This window comes from Varanus komodoensis, unplaced genomic scaffold (assembly GCF_004798865.1).
Source record: "Varanus komodoensis strain SLA01 unplaced genomic scaffold, ASM479886v1 scaffold10, whole genome shotgun sequence".
NCBI lineage: Eukaryota > Metazoa > Chordata > Lepidosauria > Squamata > Varanidae > Varanus > Varanus komodoensis.
The window spans coordinates 4,001,615-4,028,553 of NW_025335269.1; the positions used below are offsets into that span (position 1 = coordinate 4,001,615).

Genomic DNA, 26,939 nt, shown 5'->3' on the forward strand with positions numbered 1-26,939 from the left:
TCTGCCATTGAACTGGACTCCTCATTCTGTAAGGCATGTGTAAAAGATTTTAGCTAAATAAATCAATCAATCTGAAAGTACTGTGCTATTAGCACATCACTGAGCTTTACATATGTAAAAATATGTTTTCTTCTTTTGAAAAGTTTCCATTATGGTAGTTTTGATGAAGATGTTGTGTGTTTATGTTTATGTAGGGCTAATCTCTGAACTTTCAGAAAGGAGTATGAATGTTTCTGAGACCTGGCTTTTCAGTGGTTCTCCACTAGCATCTCAGGTTCATGCTTTTGCTGTTAATGGACACAAGAGTGCTCTTCTGAAGCAAATAGCAGGTAAAATGTTTTCTTTTATATAGGTTTTTACAATGGCCTTTTAATATTTGCTATTCTAACTGTCCTTTAACTTTTAAAGTGTGGGAACAAGTGTAGTAATAGGTGAAATATTATTGCTTGTATTAATTACTGACCTGGGTATATTATTTTAGGAATAATACAAGTCATGCACAGCTTTAGCCATCACTTTATATCTCAAACACCAGACTATTGAATTATGTCATACCTTTGTTAAAGGTGGCAATAACCTGGAGAAATTTAGTCTACTGTGAATTCTGCTATTAGACAAGTTTGTATTGTGAGAATCTGCAACAAAAAGTCATATATAATGGATTTTCTATGTGTTTAATTAGTTGAACTGAACTCTTAACCTTAAAGCTGTCCCAAAATAGGTGAGATTACAATGTTAAAATAAATTCTTAAGTCATGTTCTTGCAAAAAGTTGCCATTCTTTGCTAGTAGCTGACTGGGAAGGAAGATATGACACGCTCTATGATACAATATAGCAGGGGTCCTCAAACTTTTTCAGCAGGAGGCCAGTTGAAAGGTGCCGGTGCTGGCCGCGGACCAGAAAGGTGGTGCCCACAGTGCTGAGGGGGCGGTGCGTGCAGGTGCATGCGCTGAGGCGGAGGCGGGGCGCACGGCAAGGCGGGGCGTGGGCGGGCACAGCAAGGGGAGGTGAGGTACGGGCGGGTGAGGCGCGGGCTGATGCATGAGCATGGTGAGGGGAGGTGGGGCGGGCACGCGCTGCGAGGTGGGCGCATGAGGCAGTGGCTTGCTCGTTTGGAGATCGTTTTCTCCAAGCTAGCAAACTGCTGCCTCCCTGTGCGTGGGGCAAGGTGGGCAGTGGTGGGTGCAGGAGCGGGCACACGCGGCAGGTCCAAATGGGCATGGCGGGCCGGATCCGGCCCCCGGGCCGTAGTTTGAGGACCTATGCAATATAGAGTATCATATAGGACAACAGTATTCTGAACATATACCAAGGTTCTTTTGCAGCTTGGTCCTCACTGCTTTCTCATACTAGGAAAATCTTCACCCTTTTATTCTCTGCTTGTCATACAGAAGGTGATAAAATCTCTGTTGGGTTAAAAACGGCAACCTCAGGCTTCTTAGACTATGGTTTATGTCAGGGGTGTCCAACCTTTTGGCTCCTCTGGGCCACACTGGAAGAAGAAAATTAGTATCGGGCTGCACATTAAATACACATGCGCTAACAAATGCAGATGAGCCAAAAAAAAAGTCTGTGCATAATTTTCTTGATATCTGCCACCACTGTGCTTACAATTAGCAAGAGCAAACATGCATTTATTTCATGAGACATCACAGTCCAACATTGCTGTCGGCAAAGTTCACGCTCAAGAACCACATGGCCAAGTCATCCAAAAATCACAAAAAGATCTCAGTGTTTGAAGTTTAAGATTTTACGTTGGGATGCATCCGTAGCCCTCCTGGACCACTGTTTGGGCACCCTGGCTTATGTGTTTGTCACATTTACAGCTGTTGGCCTGATGATAACTGTTCTACTACAATACTGTAGTAATATGATAATGTTATTTCAATAGAGTTTTCGAAGTTACCAACTCAGATCATAGAAAATGAGTATTTCAAAAGAAATTATGTTCTTCAAGAAAATGGGAATGGGAGCCTGTAGGACATAATGGGTACCCTATGATAGAGACTGGAACGTAAATAAGTAAGTAGAAACATAAAAAAACAGTTGTACTGGTAGAAAAAATGAAAAAGCGGAAACCTTGAAATATGACTAACCTGTGCAAGCTGAAGCCTACTGTTTCATTACAAAAAAGTAATTGATATATTCATAGGCGTTTTTATTTTTATTCAGGGAATTGAATTAAGGGATGCATTCCTTTTTAAAAACTATTTTTGCTTTTGTGTATTACATGAATAAAGATTGAAAAGGCGTGATTATAATGGTAAAAACACATCAAAGACTCTTGCACTTTGACCCTATGTTCTAGCCTAATTCATAGACATTTCCACCTGAGTTTGGGCAGGTGGCTTAAATAAATGTCAATGATCATTTAAAAGGCAAATGTTAAATCAACCAACAGTGGATAATTAGTGGACACCCCTTGGCAGCTATTCTAAGCTCCAAAATAAGGACCTTGTGGGAGAAGTCATTATGTTATGGTGTCACAGAGTTTCCAGATCTAGGAAGTATGAACTATTCTGTTTTCCACTAAGTGTTATAAAATCCTCTGCAGCATATAAACATAATGATTAGTCTTTCATACCAAAGCAGGGAAGCAATGCCAATATTCTAAATTGTAGGAAAATATAACTTATATAAGAAAAAACTCAGTGATATTGTTCACTTGATCAGAACCTTGAATTGCTCTTCAGATTAGATCCACATTTAATCATACTTAGAACAGAAACAAATTTAAACCTTCTATGTTGCAGAAGGTTGCTGTGACATCATAGAATTGAAGGTACAGCAAAGGAAAGTTAGCAAAGGAAGTGCTAGCAAAGGAAAGTGATGACATGTGTCAGAGAACCATATTTTCCCTGCTTTAAAATAGGCTTGACAAGAGCTGAAATAAGCCTACATAGGGTGAGGGAAGAAACCTGTGAACAAAGCCAGATTTGGCAGACCATTCTCCCTTCAGGCACAGGTGGCTGTGGGAGCTTTGTCTCTACAAGAAGATAACATCCAAGCAGTTTGTGTGATTTTCACCTGAGGAGAATTGGTACCCTAATTACACAGCTGCCTATACCTGTTCTCTAATACATACTGAATCTCTGATGACAAAGATTGTTGCTTGAGAAGCAGGAAGACAAGGAAGCTGTTTCCAAAACAGGTTGCTTTATTGAACCTGCAGTATTATAAAGATTAGAAATTAATCTATTTCTTTGCTAATGATAGAAATATACCTGTATTTAAGTGCGGAGTGGTGCTTCCACAAATATAATCATGCTGCAGAAGGTATTTAAGGTGTATCTTGACTAACTCTTGGATGGGCTGAGTATGGGGTTTTTCCCCTTTTACTCCAGCACTATTGAACAATAGTTTCCTTTTTATAATAGGAAATAATAATAATAGTTTTCTTTTATAATAATTTAGCTGTGTGTATTTCTATCCATCTACAGTTTAGTGGGAATTGTATAGCAAGTTGTACAAACTTGCATGAAATTGAGGGATGTAACTGTTCTATTTGAATTTTGATGCTTATTATAATTATCTAATTGCACTTTAAAGTGTCAAGACTTTAAGTGGATATAAAATGATTAAATTTTGCAGTGCTATGAAGCATCATTCAGGCTTTCATTTTTTGTACTATTGGTGATATCAATAATGCTAAGAATATAAATATTTACAATAATGATAGCAACAATTGTGTTTTTCCATAAATGATAAAATCACTTCAAATACATTATTTCAGTAATCCTTAGAGTAACTTTGAAAGGCCAGTATTATTACTGTGCTAATCATACAGGTGGCAGGCAAGTGTTGGAATCAAGTAGTTGCTTAAGATCACCTAATATACTCTTGCGTAAACTGAAATTTGAAAAGTAGGACCTGAAAACACAATTCTGTTCTAGTTATGCATGACATCATTGCTTGAACCCTGAGAGGACAGTGTTTGCATTAAATCTAGCCAAAATATTTGGAAAATACTTATAGTATCCTATTAATCTGTATTAGCCTTCTAGTACCTTCAAGGCTCCTGTGTATTGTATTTTGAAACATACACTGACTTGGGTCCTAAATTGGTTGTACAGGTAAAGGGGGTGGGGTATTTCCACAAAGTCATCTGCTGCTACCTTTGGAGCATGTTCACTCCAAAGGGAGCTGAGGTGAAGGATCTCTTCTCCATGAACTCTTTCCATTCACAAAAATCCCTTAGCTGAAGAATTTAAAACATGCAAAATCTCTCTCTCTCTCTCTCTCTCTCTCTCTCTCTCTCTCTCTCTCTCTCTCTCTCTCTGCGCATGCATATTGTATAACAGATTCTGCAGTTACATCTTATGATCCCATGTACTGTTCTTTAATGGCCTTCTCTTTACTAACCAAACTGATTGCTTTTATTTTTATAACATTTCAATTTCTCTACTTTTGCTTGCTTAATTTTGCTCTACTTTGGTTTTCCTTGATTAAACTTATTTTTAAAAAGTACAGACTATTTTATACATTCAGTGGAATCATCTGGTAAGGAGTAAAAAAATGAAGCTACCTGCTGTAGGTAGGATGATTTAAAAACAAAATCACCTTCCAGCACATTAATGGACCAAAATGTCATGGAGGAAGCATTCTTCCTACCCTTCACACTATCTTTTTATATTGTATAATATTATCAGGAAGCTTTTTTCTGTGAGGAACATTCTGCTATTGAATACCTACCTTGGAGAAAGTAAAGTCTAGGAAAACTTTTGTATTTGCCATCCTCTTTACCTCCTTAAAGGATGACTCTCTCAGAGGTCCTGCTCACCACATTTTAGGAACTGGGTAGATACATATGGGAGCTGGCAGTCCTTCAAGTATCCTAGTCCCAAGCTGTTTAGGGTTTTATATGTTAGCACAAGCACTTTAAATTGGGCCTGGAACTCAACTGGTAACCAATGTAACTGATATAATTTGGGGTGATATGGGTGCACAACTTGCTTGTACCAGCAGTTTTGCTTCCCTATTCTGTATCGGTTGAAGTTTCTGAACTGTCTTCAAGGGCAGCCCCACATAGAATGTTAGGAAAACTTTTCATTCCTAAATGTTTAAACTAGCTCTAATTGGTTCCACCTATCCTCCATAATTTAAATATAAAATATATAGTTCCTCTGTTTACAATTTGAATGTTGCAGCAACTCTGAGGTATGCTGATATCAGTTATAAGTTACTGTTTGGTATTTTTAACATTGTGGTATGCAGTGTTGGGCAGTCCAGAAGGAAGTTCCCTTCCACTCCCAGAGCTGCTGTGGCCTTCAATTTTGGCAGCAGACTGCAATTTTATGTCCCTTAAAAATACCGGCTGGGAGGAAAGGTGGCAGTGCGGGTCACGTGGGGGGGGGGGGGGCAACAATGCTGCATGCAGCCAACTTTAACAGCAGCTCAATGGGTGGACATAAAGCAGGTGTTCTTTGCTGTTTCTGTTTTTCACATAGTATTCATGTTTATGTTTTCTAATCTTCTGGCAGTCTAGCAGCATAACCATTTACTTTCCTCATAAAGAGTTTGTGTGCTGTTTTCTCAATTACATAGAAAATGTCAACATGTAATTAATTTCCTATAAATCCAGCATTACTGTTCACTTTGTTATCTATTGTTATAGGTAATCCTGATCTGAAAGACAAAGAGGACCAGTTTGGGAGAACTCCACTCATGTACTGTGTGCTGGCTGATAGGCTAGACTGTGCTGAGGCTTTATTGAAGACAGGAACAGATGTTAATAAAGCTGATAACAGCCAGAGGACAGCTCTCCATCTTGCTGCACAAAAGGTAACAAAATGATGCTCAAAGATTGCACATATAGACCGGAATCTAAAGAACTGCATCGCTGGGTCTGTGTACTCAAGAAGATTTTGCATGCTCCTGTCACGCTACAGCCTTTCTTTCCCCATACATTGCACATGGTAACCCACTTTTGGAACTAAGCAGGATTTTAAAACCAGTTTGGGGTTATGGCCATGACAGTTTGCTCTTCAAATTTAAAATTTAAACATTTTATTGGTGCTTGGGTACATAAATGACTTTCTGAAACCAATTAGGAGGGGGTCCAGGGAGTGAGGAAATAGTCAAAAATTGCTGTTCCTCCCTTCTACTGATAGTGGAGGGACATTAATTGGATACTACATATACAAAGTTGCTTTGGATTCAGGCTCATTGTTATATTGAGCTAACAGTGTCACTAAGTAAAAAAATTAAATTTTACATTTTGGTAGAGATGTATAGGAAATTTGTTTCAGTTTGGTTTTGATCAGGATTTACCCAGTTTACACATTCCAGACTGAACATGGACCCAGAGACAATCCGTAGACAAAGTATGTACCTTTCTGAACATCTAATGTGATTTGCAGACTCCCCCAAATACTGTTTGACAATGTGCATGCATTTAAAAAATGCATGAAAAATGCATATATTTGAAAAATGCGTACAAACATGCTTTAGTCAATGGGAGAAGAATGAGTACGTTTCAAAGATGCACTATACATTTGGAAAAAAATCATGAAAATGCACATGAATTTTATTTATTATTTATTTATTTATTAAAACATTTTTATGCCGCCCCATTCGCCGAAGCCTCGGGGCGGCTTACAACATAGATAAAACAAGTTAAAATCCATATAAAATAATCTTAATTAAAACTCACATTATAAAATAAGCCGCCCTGGCCAGATAAAATTCAATTGTATTTAGCATTTAAAATGTTGCTTAAATAAAAAGGTCTTAGCCTGGCGCCGAAAAACAAATAACGACGGCGCCAGGCGGACCTCTCTGGGGAGCGCATTCCATAACTTAGGCGCCACCGCTGAGAAAGCCCTTCTCCGAGTAACCACCCTCCTAATTTCTCTCACGGAGGGCTCCCGGAGAAGGGCCTCTCCCGCCGATCTCAGGGGGCGACTGGGCAAATATGGATGTAAGCGCTCCTTCAGGTAACCAGGACCCAAGCCGTTTAGGGCTTTATAGGTCATTACCAACACCTTGAATTGGGCCCGGACTTCAATGGGGAGCCAGTGAAGCTGACGGAGAACTGGCGTCATGTGAACATAACGTCCAGTCCCCGTCAGCAGCCTGGCAGCTCTATTCTGAACCAATTGAAGTATCCGGACCGTCTTCAAGGGTAGCCCCACGTAGAGCGCGTTACAGAAGTCAAGACGGGAAGTCACCAGCGCATGAGTCACTGTTGCAAGGCAGTCGTACTCCAGGTAGGGGCGCAGCTGATGAATCAGCCGAAGCTGGAGGAAAGCGCTCCTCGCCGCTGTTGTCACCTGAGCTTCAAGTGAAAGCTCCGGGTCGAGGAGCACTCCCAAGCTGCGGACCTTGTCCCTAGGAGGGAGTGCAACCCCATTCAGGACAAGGTTCAGGTCACCTTCTCTGAAGCCCGAACCGCCAACCAACAGGACCTCCGTCTTGTCTGGATTGAGCTTCAGTTTATTGGCCCTCATCCAGCCCATTACCTCGGCCAGGCACCGGTTCAGTACAGCCACTGCCTCACCTGGATTGGTGGAAAACGAGAGGTAGAGCTGGGTATCATCAGCATACTGATGGGTCCGCAGCCCACACCTCCTGATGACCTCTCCCAGCGGTTTCATGTAGATATTGAACAGTAAAGGGGACAAAATGGAACCCTGCGGTACCCCATGGCAAAGCTGCCATGGCGCAGAGCCATAGTCCCCCAACACCACCTTCTGGAATCGGTCGTTGAGATAGGAGCGGAACCACCACAAAGCGGTGCCTCCGACCCCCAATCCCGCCAGCCTATCCAGAAGGATACCATGGTCGATGGTATCGAAAGCCGCTGAGAGGTCCAGGAGAACCAACAGGGACGCACTCCCCCTGTCCTTCTCCCTGCACAGGTCATCGTACAGGGCGACCAAGGCAGATTCAGTACCGTACCCGGGTCTGAAGCCGGACTGAAATGGGTCCAGATAATCAGTTTCATCCAAGAGTGCTTGGAGTTGTCCCGCCACCACTCGCTCTAACACCTTGCCCAGAAACGGGATGTTGGCCACTGGTCTATAGTTAGCGGCCATCCCTGGATCCAGTGACGCCTTCTTCAGGACCGGTCGGACTACCGCCTCCTTTAAAGGGGCAGGCACCCGACCCTCCCTCAGAGAAGCGTTAACCACTTCCAAGATCCAGGTTCCAATCCCGTGCTTGGAATCCTTTATTAACCAAGACGGGCAAGGGTCCAGAAGGCAAGTGGTAGGACGTACTCGTCCAAGCACCTTGTCCACATCATCGGGCCGCAATAACTGAAATTCATCCAATAATTCTGGACCAGACGGCAGCGTTGGTGTCTCCCTTAAAACCTCTGAATCAATAGTGGAATCCAGCTCGTGACGAATCTGAGCGATTTTCTCCCTAAAATGCTCGGCAAAGTCGTCACAGCGGGCCTTTGAGGGTGGAGTCAGCTCTTCCTTTGGCCCTGGGTGAACCAGGCCTTGCACCACTCGAAAGAGCTCCGCCGGACGGCATTGTGAGGAGGCAATGGAAGCGGAGAAGTGTCTCTTTTTCGCCGCCCTCACCGCCACAGCATAGGCCCGATAGTGGGCTCTTAAGTGTGTTCGGTCAGATTCATCACGTGATTTCCTCCACCTACGCTCTAGCCGTCTCCCAACCTGCTTCATTGCCCTCAATTCTGGAGTGTACCAAGGGGAAGAGCGGGCTCTGCCCGGTGGGAGAGGACGCTTAGGAGCGATCGTGTCTACAGCCCTGGTCATCTCCCCATTCCACAGTTCAACCAGAGCCTCGACAGGAGCACCCGTCTTGTCAGCCGGAAACTCCCCCAGAGCCTTCAGGAATCCTTCCGGATCCATCCGGCTCCGGGGGCGGACCCACACAATCGGGTCTGCACCCTTACAGAGGGAGATGTCGCTCTCGAGCACAAACCTCACTAGGAAGTGATCTGACCATGACAGGGGAGTCAAGCATTTTCATTCAAAAAAGTAAAAAAAAACAAAGCTTGCAACCTCATGTGCTTGAGTCAAATGGAATTTGGAGATCTCTGGCAAGACATATCTGATCTGTAAGTAAATTCTATCTAGAATGATAAAGGAATCTACTATTTACTAAAAAGGCTCAAAATAGCCACCAATTCTTTTCTTTTTTTTAACTACAAATGCACATTGATGTCACACCCTTGACTAAAGATCAAGAAAAATTTGATTCAGGAACTAATGTATGAAATTTGAGGGCATCTCTTTGCCAGTGCAATGGATATGGCTAGTATAGCAGATTCTGTTATAGCCCCTTGCAGCTGCAAAATCTGCTCCAGTGGGTTCGGTGAATACCTGGAAAGGGGAAAAAAGGGATGAGTGGGGTGGAGAGTCCTATTTCATGGATTTAAGTTAACCTGTTGTAATAAGAATAGGATTTTTTTACAGAATGGCTCCAGAATAGTCCATAGATAATCTTTTGGAGATGATGATGGTGATGATAATAATAAATCATATAAGGTTTTCCTAGATATTTTCAGTGTGCTTTAAACTTGCCAGTTTCAATTTTGAAAAACATTTTTCAAATTGTTGATAAAACACAATGTTCCTTCATTAAGCATGGAAATGTATTATATAAATTATTTATTCTCAAAATTATGGCACTCTTGGAATTTAACGTTTGCTTATGCACTCCAGTTTAACCTTTGCTTATGCACTTCAAAGAGGCTGGGAAATATTCTGCTGTCAGGTAATGTAGGACAGTTCCATGCTTTCTATTAGAGCTGTGATTTGATAAAACTTGAGAAATCTCTAAGGGATGAAGCTGTGGGAAGAAAATGTATAGAGTGTGAATGAGAGTAAATGTTTCTATTCTACTACATATCTGTCAAAACTGCTGGTTGCTAAATGAAGCTTATAAATATTTTCTTTACATACAAAATATTTGAAAAAATGTTATCCAGATAATTGGCAAATGCTGCTTCAGCTATGTTTGTGCAATAGATCACCGGTTTTAAAACATGGGCATATCAAAATAAGTATATAAAATACATAGAATGGGAAACATAGCAGACATTCACAAAACTTAGCAAGTGCTCAAAGCAATTACCCCCACCAAAAGTTAACAATTAACAGTCAAGTTAACAGTCACATTTTTTAATGAATATGATTTATTCATCTTTTCTTGTTTATTGTTTGAACTCTGGTTGTACTTCTATTACTGATTGTATTTATTATAATTATTTATCTATTGTATTATTGATTGTATTTTTATTTTGTTGATTTTAAGCTTTGTAAGCCATGCTGAGATGCTTTTGTGAAGGATGGGATAGAAATGTTTTAAATAAATAAATAAATAAATAAATTCCATTCCATTCTCCAAGAGACATTTAAAGCAAAACACACAGAAAAGAAAGTAGGCTTATAAAGTTTAAAAGAATTAGAAAAGCTTACCCAAGTGTTAACTGGTGCTGTTCTGGAAGAGCAAGGAGGTACTGGTGAAAATCTGTTGTTTGAAGTTTGTCTATATTTATCTGATTTTCCTTCATGGGATAGAAGGAAATGACAAACTTAAACGCATGCTGATCAGCACTCACAATGTCATGGATTGTGAGTTATTTAACTGAAGATAAGCTGCAGTGCCCATGGATGCCAGATTGCATATGCAATCTTGCATAAGCAAGCCCTAGTTTTGTAAGATTGAATAGCCTTTGCATAACCCTAAAATGGTCTACCAAGTTCACACAACACAACTTCTAGGCTGGGAATGCATATTCAAAATATTAGTTGTATCCAGCAACAGACCCAATATGGGTTAAATAAACAAGAGTGAGCTGTTATGTTGGGCAAACAGCCCCTTAAAGAATAAGCTCTTTACATTTCCTAAAGTCAAAGTAATAACCTAGGAATACTAATTTTTATCCCTTTACTGTTTACTAGAATTCTCCACTTACTCCCTTATCCAAGCCATTGCTATTTCTGTCCAGTTCAGGTGGGTGAGAGCCAGTGTGGTGTAGTGGTTAAGAGCACAGGACTGGGACTCAGACGATCTGGGTTCTAGTCCCCGCTCAGCCATGGAGCCAACTGGGTGACTTTGGGCCAGTCACAGACTCTCAGCCCAACCTGCCTCACAGGGTTGTTGCTGTGGGGATAAGATGTAAGATGCCTTGAGCCCTTTGTAGGAAAAGGCAGGATATCAATCAATCAATCAATCAATCAAATCTCACCTTGGTATCACAGCATCATAGAATAGCACAGCTAGAAGGGGCCAAGAAGACTATTGGGTCCAACCTTCTGCTGTTGCAAGTGACCAATTTACACCATCCCACTCAGATGACTGTCCGGTTTCTTTTTGAATGTCTCTAGTGTGGGAAAGCCCACAATCTGTCTAGGCAACTGGTTCCACTGTCATTCTGACAGTGAGGAAACTTTTCCTTATATCTAGCCTGAATCTGGGTTGTTGCAGCTTGAGTTTATTATTCCATGTCCTACATTCAGGTATCAGCAAGAAGAAATCTTGATCTTTCTCTTTGTGACAGCCTTTGAGGTACTTATAGAGTGATATCACAGCCCCTCTCAGTCTTCTCTTCTCCATACCCATTTCTCTCAGTTTCTCCTCATAGGGCAGCATTTCCAAACCCTGGATCATTTTTGTTGCCCTTGTCTAGGCCCTGTAGCTTTCTTAAATTTTGGTGCCCAGAACTGGACACAGTATTCCAGATGAGGTCTGACAAGTGGGGAGTATAGGGGAACCACTATTTCTTGCAAGTTGGAAGTAATAGTTCTATTCATTCATCCCAAAATAGCATTTTCCCTTTTTGCATTGCGTTGTTGGCTCATGTTTAGCCTGTTGCCCACAATAACTCCAAGGTCTTTTTTGGTTCTGTTGAGCCATGTATTCCCCATCTTGTATCCGATGCATTTGGCTTCTTTTTCCTATGTGTAGGACTTGGCACTTGTCCCTATTGAATCGCATTCTGTTGCTTTCAGCCCAGTGTTCAAGCTTATCAAGATTGCCCTGAATCTTCATTCTGTCTTCTTGGGTAGTCATTGAGTTGCAAACACTGAGTTGACAGAAAATAGTTAGCTAAAAGGTACAGGGTGAAAAAGGCAGAGATGGACATTCATAAGATTCAGTCAAGATGAATACAAATTTTGCTTTCATGAAGGTGAATCTGATTCATATTTTCATTTTATTCTCAGTATTTACAATGTGTGTATAAATAGCTTTACTTAGATTTTTTAAAACTAAACTAGTAGACTAGTTCTATGGCTGTTTAGCTCTTCAAAAGACCAGACTGGAAGAAAGTACATTTTAGCACAGGAGAAGGGTGGACAGCCTTCAATGTTCTAAATAAAAAGAAAGGAAAATGGCTTATACAGTATCATGACTATATTGTAGAGTAGCACTATGTCAGTGATTAACTCCCCCCTTCACCCCACCACTCTTTTGAGCTAGATAAGTAAACTTTAAAAGGTCACAAAATAGCAAAGCCATGGGGGTGAAGTCCCATAACTGTGCAAAGTCCCCCTATGTATCTCAGCAATGTGGCAAAATCACTGACATACACAGTGGTTGGCATAGTGGGATTCAGCAATCAATTTTGTTCATCTTGTCTTAACTTCTGCTGCTAAGTCAGAATGCAAAAAAGTAGTCGCTGCAGTCATAGGTAAAGAGGAGCTTGGTACTTTTAAAAGCCTGTCTGGCCACACAGCATTTTTGCTAGGCAGCAAACTTTTGATTGAAACATGCACACTCACTCTTCTTGACAGCTAAAATGAGGAACCTACCTGGTTTCTGGTACTCGAATTCCATGGATTATGTGTGTTGGGGGGAAGTCTTTCCCAGATATGAATTCCAATTCAATAAAGATTGGCACATGGTCTGAAATGTTTTTTGTTTGAATATAAGCAGTGATTGCTTGTTTAGGACACAGAAAAAATGCAATCAACCCTTGAACTGTATTTATTCAATTTCTATACCTGCCAAAGTTTGAAGTTTGGAGTGAATCACAACAATTAAAATCATAAAATAAGATACAATATAAGAGTTTGAAACTACAGTGTAAAATAAAAGTAAAAATCAACATACAAAGCAAAAATAAAAGATTTAAAAGTCAGTGTGTTATGCCTCACCAAGTAGAATCTGTGGTTTCTTTCTTCAGGGATCAAGTGATGTCAGATATTCCCCAACTCCCATTGATTGACCCTCAAAAAATGAATGTTTGAATGGTATTTGTAGCTCTGACTCTTATGAGGAGTGTACAAGCTTAATAATGTTGCCTACTAGATTCAGCATGCCTTTTCTAAATGTATTTATTTCCTTTACTAACTCTTATACAGACAATAAGAATTCTTTTTTGAACGTAGATCAATATCATAATGAACATCTTAGAATTAAAACTTCCTTTTATCACACAAACCTCTCATTACATATCATTTGTTTCTTATATTCCCTTATTTTTGTGCATCACCATAATTGCTACTTTTTGTTTTTCTTACATGCACATCAATATATGTACCCTTTCCCTAATTTATTTATATACTGTTTTATATGTGCTTGCAGGCAAATTAGGTATGCTTTCTGCTTTTTCAACCACCTTGAGCTTTTCTAAAAATATTATTATTACATTTATACCACACCTTTCTCCTTTTTGCAAAATAACTATCTTCATTTTCTTCTCAGTCTCCCACTGAGGTAGGTTAGGCTGGGATTCAATGACTTGCCCAAAGGGTGCTGCTTAGTCCAGTGAAAACTAGAACTTTGGTCTCCCAAGTCCCAGTCCAGCACACTAACTGCTTCACCACACTGGTATCTTTGTGCTTTAAAGCAGTGGTTTTCAACTGCTGGTCCGTGCACCCACACCAGTCTGCTGGCATTTCCTGCTTTCCGTGAATGAGCCACTGTCATGTGCACGCATGACAGTGGCATCTCACTTGCCATGCTGTGTGTTCAACAGGGAAGGAAAATGCTGAGGCAGGATTGTGCTGAGAGGCCAGTAATCTGAACCTAAATCCAAATGAAATGGAAGTCCTTTGTGTACTGGTTTCCGTGTTTGAGAATTGCTCATGTATCCTGTTCTATACACAGCTAGACAGAGTTAAGGAAATCCCCTTGAACGAGTAGGTATGTAACCTTGATCCAGCATTGTCACTTGAGGCCCAGTGGCTGATTTGCCATCTATGAGTATTCCTGGATAAGTATAGACTGGCTGTCACAATGACCCATGCTTTTGTAACTTCCTGATTGGATTATTGTAATATGCTTTGTGTAGTTCTGCCCTTGAAGTCTATGCAGAAAATTCAAGTAATTGAGAATGTGGCTGACAGTTTGTTAATATGAACAGCCAGATAAGATCATATTACACTGATCTTGAGGGAGCCGCATTGCTTGCTTACTTCCCTCTAGGGCCACTTCAAGGTGCTGTTTTTGCTTGGTCCCAATCCATTTAAAGCCATAATACTTAGAAAACTCTCTAAATCATCCATCCATGTCTCTTAAGAGTCACTTACAGTGGATGCCTTCAAAGTACCTTCCACAAATGGGCCAGTTTGCATAGACAAATTAACCACTGTAGGATCGGGCTTCGGAGAGGGTGGATTTGACCTGGTCCTGAATGGGGTTGCACTCCCTCTTAGGGACAAGGTCCGCAGCTTAGGAGTACTCCTCGACCCGGAGCTTTCATTGGAAGCTCAGGTGACAATGGTGGCGAGGAGCTCTTTCCTTCAGCTTCGGCTGATTAATCAGCTGCGCCCCTACCTGGAGTATGACTGCCTGGTGACGGTGACACACGCGCTGGTGACTTCCCGCCTTGACTTCTGTAACGCGCTTTATGTGGGGCTTCCCTTGAAGACCCTCCGGATACTTCAATTGGTTCAAAATAGAGCTGCCAGGTTGCTGACGGGGACGGGGCGTTATGTTCACATGACTCCAGTCCTCCGACAGCTTCACCGGCTTCCCATTGAAGTCCAGGCCCAGTTCAAGGTATTGGTTATGACCTATAAAGACCTAAACGGCTTGGGACCTGGTTACCTGAAGGAGCGCTTACATCCATATATGCCCGACCGCCCCTTGAGATCTGCGAGAGAGGCCCTTCTCCGGGAGCCCTCCGTGAAAGAAATTAGGAGGGTAGGTACTCGGAGGAGGGCTTTCTCTGTGGTGGCGCCCAATCTATGGAATATGTTCCCCAGAGAGGTCCACCTGGCGCCGCTGTCATTAGTTTTTCGGCGCCAGGTGAAGACCTTTTTATTTAAACGTCATTTTAATTGTTAACAATATTTACTTGTTTATCTGGCCAGGGCGACTTCTTTTCCTTTCTTTTCTTTTATAACTTTTATAACTTCTTTGTATCGTTTATATTTCTTATTTATTTTATATTATTAATTTTAATTTTATATTGTTATTTTTGTATTGTATTGTATTGTATTTTATTGTGTTGTAAGCCGCCCCGAGGCTTTGGCAAGGGGTGGCATAGAAATGTTCTAATAATAATAATAATTAAAAAATGACTTATTTTAATCCCCACTGATTGCTGGCATGTACAGGTTGCAATTTCTCTAATCACTGAACTGGGTGCATTTTGTCATGTTATCCAAAGTCTGGTGGTGTGGTGTGACATAAACAGTCTTCAGATCCTAAAGAGGTCATTTCCTTAATCATTGGGTAGATGCTTATGAAAATGGTACTGGCACTTGTTGGGAATTAAAACAAGCTGTTATGGTTTGTTTTGGGCATATGAGCAGTGTTATGATGCATTAACAAGGGAAGGAGCTTTCTCTCCTATGACACCCTGTTTAGGTAATTTTGTTCCTATAGAAATTTGACTGGCAGCAACTTTAACCTTTTTGGTACTAGGTTAACATGATTTTATTTTATAAAAGAGTTATTTAGTTGAGTGACAGCTACCACAAAAGCCTTTTTGTATCGTTGCTATCCTGATAACTATATGACTGCAGATTGAGCTCTTCTGTGTCTTCCTAAAGATCAAAAGGTAAAACATGGGGAAGGTGTTTTCTTTGAGTGCATTGGGCAATTTATACTTAGCTCTAATATCTTGTGTTGCTTATGGAAGACAGCAAGGCACAAACATTGGAGCACTGTTGCAGTATGTCCAGTGACTCACCTTTGTCAAGATATGGGATATATGTTTTTATTACATTTATATCCCATTTTTTCTTATGATGAACTCAAAGCAGCTGACATCATTCTGCTGCTGCTGCTCTCAATCTTATCCCCACAACAGCCGACCTGTGAGGTAGGGTAGGGTAGGTTGAGTCTGTGACTGGCCCAAAGTCACCCAGTTGGCTCCATGGCCAAGTGGGTGCTAGAATCCGGATCACCTGAGTCCCCGCTCCCCACTTTTAATCACTGCACCGCACTGGCTTTCAATGTACCAGCTGTAGGGTCCATTGAATTGTCAAGAAAAGCCCTTGTTGCTATCCTGCAAGTATCCAAATGATAAGAACAGTGTAACTGTATTCAGGAGATTAAGCAGTTATAATACACACATCTATAGACAGAAGTAACACTGTATGACCCACAAAAGCATTCTTAGTGAAACTACTGCTACTTACCTAAGACTTAAAGCATTAGTTATGCTTTACATTGCAAATATATTTTAGCTTTGGAGAAATGCATGAGCTACATTTTCTGTTGTTGCTGGATTATCCCAGAACATCTGTAAATCTCTGAAGTGCTAATTATGTTCCCTATTGGAGGTTTAATAATTTTAAAAATGGTGAGCTATCTCTCTTGCTTCCTTGAAGTTTAAGCAGGCAAATAGATCACACATTTGGCAGTATCAGGGTTAAACTATAAATTATATGGGTGATACATGATCAGAGTTCTGCAGCTTTATTCTTTACTTCAGAACACAGCTATGTGAGGCTAATAATTTGATTGAAGGAATGGTACTGGGAAGTTTTAATATATGCACCACAGAGATTCATGTGGTTAGTTTATTTATCACCTTGTTTTTTTTTTTCAAAAGGAAACTCTTAAAATATTCAAATCTGTCCTCTAGTTTGTATGCTGGGGCTTCTTAGTGCCAATCTCACTGGAATTGAGTTCATGTTTTACTCGCTTCCATTTCAAAGTTCTAGGACTGTTAACTTGACCCTGGAGGAAAAATAAATACATTTGACTTGACTGTAGTGATGGCACTTCTGGAGTTGTCTAAAAATGTTACGTCCACCTCCATTCTTAGTCCTTTCCTCAATGCCATGAAAAAACTCAATCTTGCTCCATTCATTTATTTCTTCTTTCCACAAAAAATAATTAGGCAGGCATGTATTTCTTGAGTCATCTTACCCTTGCCTTCTCTGTGCCTTCACAACATCTCCCACTTTATGGGTGCAGTCCAATCCCCCCCCCCAATCCTTGATTTATTTATTTAGCCAAGTCTCTCTAGACAGTTAACAAAAGTTAAAATTAAATAAAAAATGAAGACACAGTTTAAAATAACAAAACCATAATAGCAATTGCTATGATTCATGTTAGCCTCTGAACTTAAATGTATCCAACAGAGAGAGCAAGGCACTGTAGCAATGATCATCACTGCCACTATGCCTTACATCTGTATTTCATCCAGAGAGATACGTATCTAGGTGAAGTGGCATGGGGGAGAGGTAAGGATGCTGGGGTTTCATGTGGTGTAAACTGTCAACCCTATACTCCTCTCCTGTCTCCCCAGCACATCCCTTTTCTGCCTCTGAGTCAAATTTTCAACCTCAGGTAGACAGCACAGTACTTTCCATGCCAGCTGAAAGGGATATGTGATGGGGACTCAGCCTTCAAAAGTCCAAGCACCAAGGCTGCAGACCTCCAAGCTGAGATTTGGAACAATCCTATGGTCCCCAGAAAATACCAGAAGCTTGTAGGAATATGCCCAATGTGTTTAATGTGGCCTGCAAGTCACTTTGGAGGGAAATGTGTTAGGCTGTGGGGGGGGGGGGCGGTGCAGTACACAACACATTTTTTTGATTAAATCGGTTTGGAATCAAGTCTGGATTCTGGGGCTACAGGGGTTGGAGGGTCCCATTTGACATATTGGTGAGGGAAGATTATTGTATAAAATTAAAAGCCTTCAATATAGACTGAAGCCAAGCAGTGCCAAATAGTTTCTGAAACAGAAAGGATTTTCAGGAACAGTTTGTGATAGGACAAGGGGGTCTAGTGTTTAAAGGGGGAAAACTGTGAAGAATCCCTCTAGATGTGTCCAAGCTCTGAGATGAACCAAAATCATGCTTTAAATATGAGGCATTATAAATACAAGCATCTAGGAGAAAACAGCTCTGTTGAAACCATGTAAATCTGCAATTTCTTAAATAAAATATTTGAAAAAGAAACTAGAAACACTTATAATAACTTAGAATATCCAAGCTTTCTTTGGTATTCATTATTTCAGGCTTCACATCATATTACTTGAAAAGTATAAGTCTCTTTTCTCTGACTTTAAATGATGATTTCGATTTTGTACTGAAGATGTTATAGTGCATTTTTAATGTCCTACCAGTGCCTATGTGTTAATGTATTCTACATTGTCCTTAATGAAAACCCCATTTAATTTTTTAAAAATCCTGCTCTTTACAGAAAATTACTAGTCTGTAAAGTTAATTCCATCAGCTCCTATTTAAGCTGTTTATGAAGGGCATTAGTGCAACCTAGTGGAGAACTGAGACATCAGCATTTGCATTTCTAGAATGTTTGTATTGACAAATGGGTAGTCTGCTATTGACATCCATGTCCCTTGGCAATACTTCCATCCCAGCTTACCCTTGCTGGTCAAATGCCTTAATTGTTCTGGCCTTTAATTCAGTCAAAGTTGGAGCACAATTGGAAGACAGAAGAGAAGGAGCAGGTCTAACAGAGTGTCAAGCTTGAGCTGTGAAACTGCTGGCAACGATCAAGCTGTCATAATGTTATGATTTGTTCATTTTTGTACCATTTATTAGCCTTTACTTGTTGTGCCATTTGGCCTCCAGGGCAGATAAAGTGCTGTCTAATTTGGGAGGTTTGCTTCTGTCAGAGTGGCCTCCACAGAGAAGGTGTTAGCTGCAGTGACAAATAATCAATAGCTGTCATTGTCATGAGGAACGTGAGTAGTTGGGCCTTTCATCTGGAGGATTAGAGGTCTAATTGGATTGAGAATAGGGAGGGTGGGCTGTTGTATAACCCTGTCAGCTATGTGAAGCTGTCAAATGTCAGTGTTATTCATACTGAAATGGAGGTGGATGGTTGGCTTTCACAGCTTGGAGGCAAAGTCATATGGAAGCTTTTGAAAATATAATAGCTGAGAAAATAAAATAGGCTAATGTATGCGCTTACTTCTTTTTTGCTTTAATTATATACATCTGTGTAGCTAATGAACCTGTGTAACTTTAAATGATACTTTTTTAAAAAATATGCTGACAACATGAACCAGTTCTGACTGGTTATTTATGTCTTGAGTAAAAGCAATTTAACTACTCAGATGGGTGCTATAAATGTGAAAGATTCCAGCTTAGAAGATAGTAAATAGCCATAAAAGAGAAAAATGTCTTAGGAGAAAGTGAATAAAATATTTTATGAAAAAATAGTTAGCAGGCAGCTAGTTTTGATAATGCACATCCTTAACATTAACTTTAATGTGACAATAGGAAGTACATATAGAACTCACTGTTGCATCATTTTGGTGGTTTGTTTGGCTCCGTTTGACGAAAGATTTATTGGGCTTTTCATAGAGTCCAATCAATGCCAACTTAATAAAGAAATAATATGCAGAGGAAAAATATACCTGAATAGGTTTATGATTAGAATGTTTAACTTGATAGCTTATAGGATTAGATTTTTAATGAGCTTTAACTTCTTCAATTTAAAAGGTATTAAGGTGTTTTTCTCAATATTCATCCTTTATTTAATTTACAGCTACCAAGTCCATTTCAGCTGTAAATTATTAGCTGACAAGGAAATGGTGACTTCCTGTAATATTTTCCCTAGCTCTTTGTTGCATTAGCAACATAACATATGGTGAACTCCAGTGGAGTAATTCTGCTGACAGAATTGGATTCCATCAGCAGAACAGAGAGGATGGCTACTTCCTCTTCTCAAAATCTCAAAATCTGTTTTGGAGGATTTGGAGACCCTCTGCATAGATTTCCAGGGATCTGTAGGTAGGAGGAATGTGGAATAAAGTCCCACCATATTAGCAGATTCTCACTCACCCATTGAATTCTACTCATGGGGAATTATGGTATAGCCCTCTCAAGAATATAGCACATCGGGTGGGCTGCTGCCTTTTTGGATACTCCACATTCCTTTTCTTTCCTATATATTGTATATATTTTTCAAGAATTGCAATTAAGAATGATTTTTAAAAAAAATAGTTTTAGAACTTATCTTGTTTACTTGGTTCATTAAAAAAACTCTCAGGTGTTACATATGGCAGAAGGTGATTAGGGCATAAGCAGGACACAACTCAAACTGATCCTCTCCTCTTATGTAGATGTATAAATTGATATGATAGTCTGATCACAAAGGTTTAATTCCCCTTAAATTGCATGTTCTATTGAAACAAAACAGGGTCTTCTAGGCCCTACTGTCAAGAAGAAATATGTTGAGGTACAATATGTCACTACCAGTGCATTACCTTGTAGGAATTTTGAGACTCTATTTAATAATTTATCATGCTGTGACTGGGAAGTAGTTGATCTCATTAGAAGATAGCATGTATGCTTAAAAAAAAAAAAAAAAAACTTCAGGGCCAGTTGTGCCAAAGTGTCCCCCATTATTCTTTGATCCTGTTATGTGCTCTTCTCTTACTTTTGTAGAAAAATACTTTTCATTATCCCTTGCTGTTAAAACTGGATTGGCAGCAATATTTGGATATAGCCAGAAAAATGGCTATATCTGATGACATGCAAGAACAGCTTGGCTGGTAAAATATGTTCATTGACCTGGTTTGCACAACATGGCAATTCACCGAAGAGTGTTCCCTGGCAAAGCAGTTGCTGATTATAATTTAACATCTAACTTTGGTTCCATCTATCTAAAACATAACTTAAAGCTATGCTTGTACTCTTAAAGAAAAGCCATCCTGGTATGCATACCTATCCATCTAATGAAAATCTAAGCTGCACTGCCCTATCTTTGTATCATTGTTTGTCTGGTGTCCAGCTTTACGGCACTGGTATCCTATTGATTTGTGGCATCAACTAGGGCTTGAAAACCCACTCCTTTATATATACTGAAGTTCTTCTATCTGAGAGTAAAGTAGAAGACTGCTGCATTAGATACTTATCATTTATAAAGTGGCTCACATTTTCTAAGCATCATACAGAGATTATAAGATAGGGCAGCTCCTGCCAACAAGCTTACAATCTAATCAACACAATAGAAAAGGGAATGGGAAAGGATTTTGCAAGCAAGATGAGAGGTATTTTGATGTGTTGGTAACTGGGAAAATTGATTAGTTTTTTTTGTTGTTTCCCTTTGAATAGATTAATATTTTAGCATTACACAAAGTATTCAGTAAATGCAGATATCATTCTGAAAGAGAATGTCAGACTCTGGATGGCAGAATAATTTCCTGATCTATGTTTGACTCATCCTTAACCTCATGTTCAGGGAGGTCATTTGAATCAGTAAGAAGCCAGGTAAAATGTCTTCATTTTATAGTACCGAGTACAAAAGATATTGGGACTGTGTATTTATTGTGCTGTCACAGACCCTGAGGTTGTTAATTTCTTACTAACATTTCCTTATTTCTGGGTGACATCCATATATAGGTGACAGAGCACAACTCTGGAAGCTCTCATTGGGAAAAGCACGTTAGTCCCCTGTGATGGATTTGATTTCCTTCATGAAGCTGGAAGTCTTTAATAGATATGCTATAAGTCAGTTCCTCAGATATCTGAAAATTCTAGCCATATATGAAGAATCATTTGAAGGGCAGCCTTCTTACATGAAATTATATCTATTATACCTACTTAGCCTATGCTGCTTTGTTGGTATTATTGATGTTCATTTCTTAATTTATAATTGTAGTGTTCAGCTGCCCCAGAGTCCTCACCTCCCAGTGGCCCACTGGGCTGGAACCTCCTACTAGAGACTCCCCAGTCCCATTTCTGAACCAGACACTGGATTTGGCACACTGCAAACCAAGCACTGGGGGGGGAGATTTTTATTTAAAAGCCTAACAAAATAGGGGTGCAGGGTCTAAAACTACTGGGCACATAAGACATAGTCACACATGAGGAAGGAGGGGAAGGGAAAGAGGAATTGGAGAGCAGCACAACACAATTAACAAGCAAGCAAAACCCCCTGAGACTTCAGGCTCTGTTGGCCTCCTCTGACACAAAACAACAAAGCTTCCCTAGCCTAGCTGTAAACACAGAATATGATACCAGACAAACATAGTCTTCCAATATACAAGGTAGCACAGCATTCTTCAGCAGAGCCTCCAGCAGCAAAAATGAACCTCTCCTTGAAGAGGATCTCCAAGCCTTCTCTGCTCTTTCCTTTTATTCTTTCACTCAGCAGAAGATCCATGGGGTGACATCTCATGACATATTCCAGGTGAGGACCATTTACCCTTATTGCCCACAATCTCTTGCTTTCTTGGGGAGTGCTAATTCCTTTGTCCTTGTTTATAATCATGCCAGTCTTCATGCCAGTCTTCCTCACTGACCCTGCGGCTTGGTAAGCATCGGGAACAGGCTGTGTTCTTGTTAGTAAAAGATTTGCAATACCCCCTGGTACTAGGCATGGACTGGTTAGTTAAGCATGAACCTCAAACAGCATAGGAATCGGGGCAAATACAATTTAAATTTGAGTTTTGCACCCTCTGTTGCTTTGGCTCTCTCACAGAGCTGCCTCCAAACCTCCCCCCAACATCCCTTACCGCTTTGCCTCCTCAGTATCAGGACTTTTGGGGTGTCTTTGATCCCCAAAAGGCTGATAAGTTGCCACCCCACCGCGCATGTGATATGGAAATCCACTTACAGCTGGGGGCCACCCTCCCTGTTGGCAAACTGCAGCCTATGTCCCCCAAAGAGCTGCAAATACTCGAATTCATGTCTACCAATTTGAAAAAGGGTTTTATTCATCCATCTTCATTGCCTACTTTGGCCACGCCCCTAATTGTTCCCCGGAAAAATTCAGAACCCAGAGTCTGTATCGATTTCCACTGTCTAAATTCGATTACCGTCTCCAATACACATTCCATGCCTTTGATCTCCAAGATTTTGGAACGTTTGAGCCACGCAGCCATTTTTACCAAGTTGGATCTCCAAAACGCCTACAATTTACTCCGGATCCGCCCTGGATTTGAACCCCTGACTGCATTTTCATTTCATTTTGGTATGTATGAATTTACCATTCTGCCTTTTGGGCTTGCTGGCGCAGCATTTATGCGGTTGATTAACGAAATTTTTCAGGACTTTTTGGATGACTTTTTGATTTTGTACTTGGATGATTTGTTGATTTTCTCCAGTGACCCAGAGTCCCATGTGCGTCACGTGCAGGCGGTCCTCCAATGCATGCGAGAGAATCATCTTTTGGCTAAGCTGGAAAAATGTGAATGTCATACTTCTTCCCTGATGTACCTCGGGTATTGAATCTCTCGGAATGGATTACAGATGGATCCCGACAAGGTGTGTGCTGTACTGTCTTGACAACCACCTTGCATGAAGAAGGAGCTGCAAAAGTTTTTGGGTTTTGCTAACTTTTATTGCCAGTTTATCCCTCACTTCTCTCGTTTGACGGCCCCTTTGACCTTTTGAAAGAGAAGAGGTGGCAATTAAATTGGCCCCTTGAGGCAGCAGAGGCTTTTTCCACCTTAAAATGCCATTTTGCTTCAGAAACCCATCTAATCCACCCCGATACATCCGCTCCTTTTGTGCTTCAAGAAAATTGGAGATATGAAGGGAACGTTTCATGCAAAGATGGGCATGATAAAGGACCAAAATGGCAGGGACCTAACAGAGGCAGAAGAGATTAAGAAGCGGTGGCAAGATTACACAGAAGAACTATACAGGAAAGAGCTTAACGTCCCTGATAACCACGATGGGGTGGTCATGGACCTAGAGCCAGACATCCTGGAATACGAAGTCAAATGGGCCTTAGGAAGTCTGAGCAACAAACAAAGCTAGTGGAGGTGACAGTATTCCAGTTGAGCTATTCAAATTCTTAAAAAACGATGCAATAAAAGTACTACACTCAATATGCCAGCAAATTTGGAAAATTCAACAGTGGCCACAGGATTGGAAAAGGTCAGTTTACATTCTGATCCCAAAGAAGGGCAATGCCAAAGAATGTTCAAACTACCACACCATTGCACTCATTTCACATGATAGCAAAGTTATGCTCAAAATCCTGCAAGCTAGGCTCCAGCAGTTTGTGGACCAAGAACTACCAGAAGTACAGGCAGGGTTTTGAAGAGGCAGAGGAACTAGAGATCAAATTGCCAACATATGTCGGATCATGGCGAAAGCTAGTGAGTTCCAGAAAAACATCTACTTCTCCTTCATTGACTATGCTAAAGCCTTTGACTGTGTGGATCACAACAAATTGTGGCAAGTTCTTGAAAAGATGGGAGTACCAGACCATCTTATTTGTCTCTTGAGAAACCTATATGCGGGTCAGGAAGCAACAGTGAGAACTGGACACAGAACCACTGATTAGTTTAAAATTGAGAAAGAAGTCCGGCAAGGCTGCAGCCAAGAAATTAAAAGAAGCTATGGCTTACTCCTTGGGAGGAAAGCTATACTAAAAGGCAGAGGCATCACCCTGCCAACAAAAGTGTGTTTGGTCAAGGCTATGGTTTTCCCAGTTGCAGTGTATGGCTGTGAAAGCTGGACCATAAGCAAGGCTGAGTGCCAAAAAACTGAGGCCTTTGAATTGTGGTGCTGGAGAAGACTCCTGCGAGTCCCTTGAACTGCAAGGGGATCAAACCAGTCAGTCCTAGTGAAGATCAACCCTGACTGCTCTTTAGAAGGCCAGATACTGAAGATGAAACTCAAATACTTTGGCCACCTAATGAGAAGGAAGGACTCCCTGGAGAAGAGCCTTATGCTGGGAACAATTGACAGCAAAAGAAGAAGGGGACGGCAGAGAATGAGGTCGCTAGATGGAGTCACTGAAGCAGTCTGTGTGAGCTTAAGTGGACTCCGGTGGATGGTGGAGGACAGGAAGGCCTGGAGGAATGTTGTGCATGGGGTTGCGATGGGTCGGACATGACTTTGCAAGTAACAACAACATAGGGAAAAAAAGTGTGTGTGGTGGTGGTGGTGAACATGAGAGGAAAATACAATGGGAGGGGACAGCAAAACATCTAGGGTCAGTTCTGAGTGGATGGGTTGGCTTGCAGAGCCAAAGACTGCACAGTTTTGATGGGAGGTGGTGATAACTGAGAGAGGGAAAATAGGAAAGTTAGGTAGGTCAACAAAGAGGAAATGAGTACATGGGCAATTAATTGAACAGAAACTGATTTGGAGAGGGATCTTTTCATTAATTTGGGTGAAAAAATTGGGAGTAAAATAAAGTTAGAGGAATTTATTTAGATATGATTTGTAAAAATTGTTTGCCTTCCATGAAATGATTTTTCTATCAGAGTAGGAACCTGTGGGTTTAAATTCATGGTTTTGAATTTTTTTGACTCAGCTACCCCTCTCTGTTTTGAATTCAATTACTTCTATTTAGTTTAGGAATGGACATGCCTCCACATGATCCATTTTGTTGTAACACACATAACACCTTCAAACTTCTGAATGAAGAGACTGGTACTAGTCAATTCTGTTTGGTTTACAATAAAAATATTTGCAAAAGAAAAATCTAACTTCATATAAGAAAGCACACTGCTGCAATGTTTTGTACTGCAACATTTACAGCCTTCAGAAGGAGGCGGCATTTCCTATGTTTTGTCACTAAACCAAGCTAAGGAGTCCCTGAACAAGAACCTCTGCCATTCTCACTATTTTATTGCCAAACTAGGAGTACACATGTTGCACTGACATGGCATGACATCATTTAGACACCATCCCCACCCATTAATTAGAGATTATTGCTATCTGCCGGGCATATGGCTTGTAGATTCAGCTTTGGTCCTACAGATTGTCAAAGTTGACGTTTTGGTAGGAAAACATCAGTAGCCAGCTCATTATATAGACTTCACAGCATTTTACATCTTGGCCTCAGATAAAGTTAGAGGAATTTATCATAATTTAGGCAACACAGCTACAATTTATTAATAGTACACAGGACTGTCAAAAACAATTGTGAATTTAGGGGATAACAATCAGAATCGTAATTTTAGCAGATTGCTGTGGTATGAAAGAAATTATGGTTCTTACATGTTCTAGCAGTCAGCAGCATACAAATATTAGCTTTCACCTTAAACAGGATAAACATAAAATGTTTATACTAAGATTGCAAATAAGGTTTTACAAAAGTAGAATATCTCAGGACTATTTTTCTGGCTAAATATATGACTCCCCAGGCATTCTATCACCCTGAACAAAAGTAAAACATTAACTATACTTTTTTATTTAGAAATATTAAAGATTAGATTTATATTCACATAATTATTTTATTGTCTACACTACAGTCTGCAGGTCTTCGGTATGCTTCTTTAAAAAGACATGGAACTGAAATCAGTGGGAACTGTAAATTCACTACACATAACTTTGTTTGAGATACATGTGTAATGTGTATAGGAACTACGCATTCCTTTCTAAAAAAAAAACCCCAATACTGCCAATTCTCTAGCTGAAGGGGTTTCCCAAAGAATACTTCTTGACTTAAAGAGCAAAGTTACTCCAGTTCCCTGCTTAGCGGAATATCCCATTATATTTCTTCAGTGTACAATTCTCGCTAAACCAAGGGAGTAAAAAATATTTTTAATACCACTATTTCTCTATTTTATATTCTTTACCTAGCTGACATATTTACCTGACATAGTTTCATTTCAACATAAACTTCTAATTAGAATAATGTATTTCAAAGTATGGAAACCCTATATACTG

General features: G+C 40.3%; 1 protein-coding gene across 13 annotated transcripts in view; it reads left to right on the forward strand.

Annotated features, from left to right (window-relative positions):
- The window catches only part of INVS (inversin), a 203,775-nt gene that overhangs the window by 76,975 nt on the left and 99,861 nt on the right, over positions 1-26,939 (forward strand). For 11 of the 13 annotated variants that reach the window (XR_006416889.1, XM_044452971.1, XM_044452988.1 and 8 more), the window contains 2 exons: positions 195-329; positions 5,615-5,781. Coding sequence is in view for 12 of the 13 variants with exons in the window: in XM_044452971.1 (XP_044308906.1) it covers positions 224-329; positions 5,615-5,781 (273 nt within the window). In the remaining variant the exon portion in view is untranslated. Of the gene's footprint in view, positions 1-194; positions 330-1,516; positions 2,023-5,614; positions 5,782-23,428; positions 23,571-26,939 lie in introns of those variants that run through there. The other 2 variants (XM_044453000.1, XM_044453018.1) reach the window with 2 other exon arrangements.